General features: G+C 35.4%; 1 protein-coding gene across 3 annotated transcripts in view; it reads right to left on the bottom strand.

Annotated features, from left to right (window-relative positions):
* Nucleotides 1-1,298: 1,298 nt before the first annotated feature.
* decr1 (2,4-dienoyl CoA reductase 1, mitochondrial) overlaps nt 1,299-7,739 on the bottom strand; it is a 17,134-nt gene continuing 10,693 nt past the window's right edge. For 2 of the 3 annotated variants that reach the window (XM_061982994.1, XM_061982993.1), the window contains 5 exons: nt 6,049-6,196; nt 5,880-5,979; nt 5,748-5,820; nt 1,848-1,994; nt 1,299-1,765 (listed from right to left, as the gene is read on the bottom strand). In XM_061982994.1, coding sequence (XP_061838978.1) covers nt 1,583-1,765; nt 1,848-1,994; nt 5,748-5,820; nt 5,880-5,979; nt 6,049-6,196 — 651 coding nt within the window. In that variant the 3' untranslated portion in view covers nt 1,299-1,582. The remainder of the gene's footprint in view (nt 1,766-1,847; nt 1,995-5,747; nt 5,821-5,879; nt 5,980-6,048; nt 6,197-7,739) is intronic. The other variant, XM_061982995.1, reaches the window with a different exon arrangement.

The raw sequence follows: 7,739 nt of genomic DNA, 5'->3' as shown, positions 1-7,739 counted from the left end.
AGTTTTCATGCATATTTGTGCGTGCTGTCGTAACGTACTGACGCTAGCGTCATCAGCATTAGCTAATATGCTAACACGTTTACAAGTGTCTGTGTTAGTATTATTAACTTACAATGGCATTCTTTTTGCATTGTTTCAGTTTCGTAAATTCACCAAAACGTCACCGCGGAGTTATTGAGTCTGTTTAGCTGATTGGAGAACTAGCTTGCGCAGCTAGTGGGTCCATGACGATGACTTCTGTTTTGTTGGATCAGCCGTTTTACTGCCGTGTTACAGACACCGTTTGGAAAAAATTAAGGTATGTAACTAAACATTTACAGAATCTTACTGTGTAAATAAATCATTCCACAGCGTATATATCTGCAGCTTATAGTCAGGTGCGGCTAATATATGGCAAAATACTTTTTTCTTCTAAAATTTAGTGGGTGTGGCTTATATCCCGGTGCGCTCTATAGTCCGCAAAATACGGTAAAAACTTTGAAAAAAGCTAACTAACGTACAGCCTGGCATTAGTGGTAGTAATATTATTATTAGTAGCTGCAGTAGTACTATTAGTATTAATATTAGTAGTATTAATATGAGTAATAGTAATGATAGCAGCAGTTGTCTTAATAGTAGCAACAGTAATAATAGTACTGTAGTAGTAATAGTATATTTCCAACACGCTTATAAAGTTGCATAGAAAATATACGCCATCTTGTTTACGGTTGAACATGTCTGAAAAGAAGTAGAAAGAATCAAAGCTTTTTTATCCCCTTCTTCATATCACATCCATGATTAGTAAGTTGTGTTGTGGTGTGAGAATGAGTTGGTTTCAAATTGGACTGGCCCTTTATTCCCGATCAAAGACGCGGATATATCATATATCACAGACTGAGGTGATTTTGAAAGAAAACATTCCTTCTCCCTCTGTCTGCTGCTTTCTCTGCAGCTCTTCTGCTGATGTCAATTTAGGTGGATTTTACTTTTTTAAATCTTTATTATTCTAGCAATATGGTTGTTAAAGTTATTGATTTATGTGGTTTCTGATTGTTTGTGAGGGCACCAAAGGGACTGCTGTGTTGGCCGAGCATACAGCCCAGTTCAGCTTGTTAATAAGGAGAAAGTTGATCCATCACCTCCTTATGTTATTTTTGACATACAGTACTGTATTGCACTTGATATTGTGTATAATCCTTCACATATTTAAATGTTTTCTGAATGAGAAATTTGCTTCACTGTACTACATTTTTTATTCACGAACCATGTTCAAGAACCCATTAAGTTCGCAAATCGCGTTTCCACTGAACTCCAGGCAGTCCGTATTTTAATATTTATTAGTTACGCTCATTCAACGATTAATATCAGCAACAAAATATGATAAAGATACAGCCCGACATAACACGTGACAACAAGTGATGTCACTTGATATCACAGACATCAATCCGTAGAAAATGTACTTAGTGTCATCGCAAGAAGATCTGTAAAACCTTTCCATGTACTAGAGCAACAGTCCTGCACAGCAAAGTACATGACAGTAAAATTGTTGATGAATTCAACTATTCAAAAAGCAATGACATCCACTGTTGCCTTTTGAGTCTTTTTAGGATCCTTTGGTGCTTCTGATCATCTTTTCCATCACCTTCCATTGATCAGGCGTGACCTGATGGATGACGGCGTCGTTAAAATACGATAAAAAGACGCTTCGGAGCGCAACGCTTACCTTGCGTAGCTCGTTGAATTCTCCCGCCATCATCACGTACTCGCCGCCATCGAAGCGAACCACCTGACCACAAACACATCGGCTTACATCAAATCTCGTGGCGTCTACCGTGGAGGTCTACATCCACCAAGGCGGCGCCACCCACCGCTCCAGACATCCAGCTTGCGTAGTCGCTGCACATGTACGTCGCCAGGTTTGCAACCTCGGGGGCTGTTCCCAGTCGGCCCGTCGGGATCCGACTCAGCATTCCAGCTTCAAATTGTCCTGTGGGGTCCAAACGACTGAAAGCCCCCTAAAGACGGCAAGAAAAGTGCTTAACATTAGGTGTGCACAAAAAAATCGATTGTATTCGAATCGAAATTCTTATTCATCCCGATTTTAAATCAATGCATAATTGTTAATAATTGATATGGATGTTTTTTTTAATTTATTTTAGATCTAAAAATTTTTTATTTATAAAAATAATATAATTTATATATATATATATATATATATATATATATATATATATATATATATATACATATATAGACATATATACCCGGTAATATAATATATATCTATATAATAAATATATATATATATACATATATAGACATATATAATATAATATATATCTATATAATAAATATATATATATATATATACATATATAGACATATATAATATAATATATATCTATATAATAAATATATATATATATATATATATATATACACACACACACACACACACACACACACACACAAATATATATATTTATTTGTGTGTATATATATATATATATATATATATATATATATATATATATATATATATATATATATGTGTGTGTGTGTGTATATACAGTATATGTATACCTTCTCATTCAATGCGTTTTCTTTATTTTCACATGACTTTTACATTGTAGATCAAAAGTGTCAAACGTACGGCCCGAGGACCGGATCAGGCCCAGGTTTTTTCCGGCCCGCGGGATGAGTTTGCTAAATATAAAAATTAACCTGACATTTTTTTAAATTTCTAAATGGATGTATCAATAGCAATTCTTTGTATCTTTGTAGATGATGCTACATATGTACTAAATAAACCACGTGTTAGTACATCAGTCGAGGAAAGTGATCAAACTACATAAATAACATACTGTAATCTGATTTTGATATAATTTTTTTTATCTTGATAGATTAAAAATGAACACCAATGAGTTGACTGATGAACATTTTCACATAATTTATTCAGAAAATATAAATAACAAATAAAGTACATTTACTATTAACTGCAACAGGTTATTGTAAAAACCCAACAACATTATGATTTGTACAATTTCAGAATGTGCTTCTTCTATTTTTTAACAAAAAAACAAAACAATCTGAAGTTGTCTTTATTTTTAAGTTATCGTGCCGTGATTTTACCAGTGCGGCCCACTTGGGACTAGATTTTTCTCCATGTGGCCCCTGATCTAAAATGAGTTTGACACCCCTGTTGTAGATTGTTACTGAATGAACACATGTGGAGTTATGTACTTAACAAAAAAAGGTGAAATAACTGAAAACATGTTTTATATTCTAGTTTCTTCAAAATAGCCACCCTTTGCTCCGATTACTGCTTTGCACACTCTTGGCATTCTCTCGATGAGCTTCAAGAGGTAGTCAACCTGAAATGGTTTTCATTTCACAGGTGTGCCTTATCAGGGTTGATTAGTGGAATGTCTTGCTTTATCAATGGGGTTGGGACCATCAGTTGTGTTGTGAATGAGAAGGTGTGTCCATACTTTTGGCCTGTACTGTATATACACATATATACACACACATACATGTATGTATACATGTGTGTGTATGTATACATACTGTACTGTATATACACATACATATATATTAGGGATGTCCGAAAATGGCTTTTTGCCGATATTCGATATTGTCCAACTCTTTAATTACCGATACCGATACCGATATCAACCGATATATACAGTCGTAAAATTAACACATTATTATGCCTAATTTGGACAACCAGGTATGGTGAAGATAAGGTCCTTTTTAAAAACATTAATAAAATAAAATAAGATAAATAAATTAAAAACATTTTCTTGAATAAAAAAGAAAGTAAAACAATATAAAAACAGTTACATAGAAACCAGTAATTAATGAAAATGAGTAAAATTAACTGTTAAAGGTTAGTACTATTAGTGGACCAGTAGCACGCACAATCATTTGTGCTTACGGACTGTATCCCTTGCAGACTGTATTGATATATATTGATATATAATGTAGGAACCAGAATATTAATAACAGAAAGAAACAACCCTTTTGTGTGAATGGGGGAGGGAGGTTTTTTGGGTTGTGCACTAATTGTGTAGTGTAAGTGTATCTTGTGTTTTTATGTTGATTTAATAAAAAATAAATTTAAAAAAAATTTAAAAAACAACCATACCGATAATAAAAAAAACGATAACGATAATTTCCGATATTACATTTTAACGCATTTATTGGTCGATAATATCGGCAGGCCGATATTATCGGACATCTCTAATATATATACCGTACACAAATACATGTATGCATACTTGCCAACCTTGAGACTTCCGATTTCGGGAGGTGGGGGTGGGGGGTGGGGGGCGTGGTTAAGATATATATATATAAAAAATACTTGACTTTCAGTGAATTCTAGCTATATATATATATTTTTTATTACATATATATATATATATATATATATATATATATATATATATATATATATATATATATATAATAAATTATTATTTATATGTATATATATGTATATACATAAATAAAAGAAATACTTGAATTTCAGTGTTCATTTATTTACACATTTACACACACATAACACTCATCTACTAATTGTTGAGTTAAGGGTTGAATTGTCCATCCTTGTTCTATTCTCTGTCACTATTTCAGAACACACACATTATACAAATATACATTATAAAATCAATAAGAAAACGGGAGCTCTAATTTGGGAGTCTGAATTAGGATCAGAAGTTCCTATATAAACATTGCGTACTCAAGTCGCCATTTTGTATTGATTACTGCAGCTGTGCACTGGATTCATTCACAAATACAAACTACAACTCACAAACACTTTAGAGTTAGGCTCCACCATCAGAATGTGTACTTAAACTTATAAAGATCACATGGATATTATTCAGTGAGTTGATTCACCAAAACTAACCTGTTATACAGGAGGAAAAAGCACACAGGACGTTTCAATTGTTCACAGACTGGTCGCGCTCATCAGAATGACAAGACACTTCCGGTCTGCAGGTGATAGCATTCAATTGGGAAGAAACGCCCTACTGCCACCTACTGACCAATGTGAATACTGATAAATGTGGAATGACAGCTCCAAAAACGAATTCAAACCACAAAATAAAAAAAATAAATCAACACAAAAATGTGACACATTATGGGTGGGTCACATATGCATGTACAGTAGATGGCAGTATTGTCCTGTTTAAAAGTGTCACAACATTGCTGTTTATGGCAGACGAACTGCTTTACGGTAGACGAAATGCTGTTGTTGTGTGTTGTTACCGCGCTGGGAGGACGTTAATGAAACTGCCGTACAATAAACCCACATAAGAAACCAAGAACTCGCCCTCGATCATTAGCTGTTTAAATTGTGGGAAAGCGGACGTGTGAACAGGTTGTCAACACGTCACTCAGGTCCGCATGGAGCTGGAGGGGGCGTGGCCTCCAGCTCCACCTGAATTTCGGGAGATTTTCGGGAGAAAATTTGTCCCGGGAGGTTTTCGGGAGAGACGCTGAATTTCGGGAGTCTCCCGGAAAATCCGGGAGGGTTGGCAAGTATGCATGTATGTATGTATGTATGTATACATGTATGTATACATACATGTATGTGCCGCCATCTTGTTATATAAAAAATACATTGCAAGTATCAGATTGAATTGAAAATCATGTTGAATCTAGAATCAATTCTGAATCGAATAGTCACCAAAGGACTCGGATCGCATCGTAAAGCGCCCAAAGATTCCCACCCCAACTAAACATGTGGAGAAGAAAACATGTACCTTGGTTTTGATGGGTCCAGGCTGGATGATGTTGAACCTGAGTCCGTAGCGTCCCCACTCTCCTGCCAAAGACCTGACACACACCAACGTTGAAGGAAACCGTCATGCCAAAGGTGAAAAGGTCACACTCACTTGTACAGCGCCTCCACGCCGGCCTTCGCCGACGCACTCGGAACCACAAAACCCGATCCCGACTCGGCGTAGATCGTGGTGATGGCCAGGAAGGACGCGCCTGGGGGGCAAAGGATGAAGTGTGAATCAACTGTTACCCCAGGGAGCGTGGGTAATGGTGACCTCTGACCTTTGCCCGTGTGGATGAGTCTTTTGCCGACTTCCAGGGTGGTGAAGGCGGTTCCATTCAGGACGATGTCGGTGATGGTCTTCCAGGCGTTGGCTGACAGATTTTCCGACGGGGAGACAAAGTTTCCCGCCGCGTTGTTGATGATCACCTGCAAGGCAGCGACATGTCCGATTAAAATACGACAGAAAAGGATTGATAGAGTTGCAGACTGAAACGTGACTAGATCCAAGTCATTACTGGAGGTTTTAAATGCGACATCCATGATGTCACTAGGGATGGGTACCATGTCCGGCACTTTTTTGGCACCGATCGAATCCCACCGGTTTTACCCGGCACAGATTCATATAGAATCCATCGGTGCCATGTTTCAGTACACACTTGGTGATCACTCCAGCAGCACTGAGAGCGGACTCAGCCAAACTACCTCCAGCTAATGTTGCAATTTTCAATGTCAACAAAGAAATTCACTCAAAAAACGCTCCAACGTAAGGTAAGTGAGGCTCCACTTAGCAAAAATTGTGCTCGCTTTATCAAATCCAACTTTATTTATATGGCACTTTTTATACACAGGCAAGTGGCAAACAAAACAAAAAAACATGCGTGCGTGCCAAACGCATGCACACTACCAATATTGACAATTAAGATAGAAAACACAATAAATAATACGAATACATTAATACGTTAATACAAATGTAACATTTGAGAGAATAATTGTAGTAATATTGATCATCAGGATAGAAAACAACACAATAAATAATACAAATAATACCTAATATGTAAATACAATTGTAACACAGAGAATAATAGTAGTAATATTGGTAATTAATTTAACCTCTTAAGGCCCAAGCTGTTTGTTTACCTGCTTTTTTATTTTATTTCTCTTTGCTATTTGGGCTTATTGGACCCTAATTAGAATAAAAACTAAAAATCATATTTTGATATGATGTACTTAGTCCATAAGTACACAAAAGTGTACTTCATGTTTAGTGACATGCTAATTCTTATTTTTACACTTTTTTTTTCTCCAAATTCCATTGTATGTTAGACTCTTTTGACACCACCAGATGGCAGTATACGTGTCCACATAAGCGGCTATAAGAACCCAATTCAGTAGTGTACACAATTTTGGAAATAAGAGCTAAAAGGTGCTGTCCACGCATGTGGCCACTAAGTCTTTATAGGTTTTTAAGATAGAAAAAAAAAAAAAATTATATACCCGATTGTAGCTGAGATAGGCTCCAGCGCCCCCCGCGACCCCAAAGGGAATAAGCGGTATAAAATGGATGGATATATATATATATATATATATATATATATATATATATATATATATATATATATATATATATATATATATATATATATATATATAATACATATTAAGTAAATACAAATATAACATTGAGATAATAATAGTAGTAATATTGGTAATTAAGATAGAAAAGAACACAATAAATAATACATTAATAAGTTCATAAAAATGCACCATTGAGAGAATAATTGTAGTAATATTGATCATTAAAATAGAAAACAACACAATGAATAATACAAATAAAAAATAAAAATGATGTTAATATACATTGACTTTGCTATTGACATGCTACTGATTAGCATTAGTGAGTTTACATGGCGATTTCAACACCTCCAAATGTGTTAATAAAAATGACAACTCGCTTGCACGTTACAATCAG

The sequence above is a fragment of the Nerophis lumbriciformis genome, linkage group LG21 (assembly GCF_033978685.3).
Source record: "Nerophis lumbriciformis linkage group LG21, RoL_Nlum_v2.1, whole genome shotgun sequence".
Taxonomy (NCBI): Eukaryota; Metazoa; Chordata; class Actinopteri; order Syngnathiformes; family Syngnathidae; genus Nerophis; species Nerophis lumbriciformis.
The sequence above is the reverse complement of the archived record's forward strand: the minus strand, read 5'-3'. Positions and strand labels throughout refer to the sequence as shown.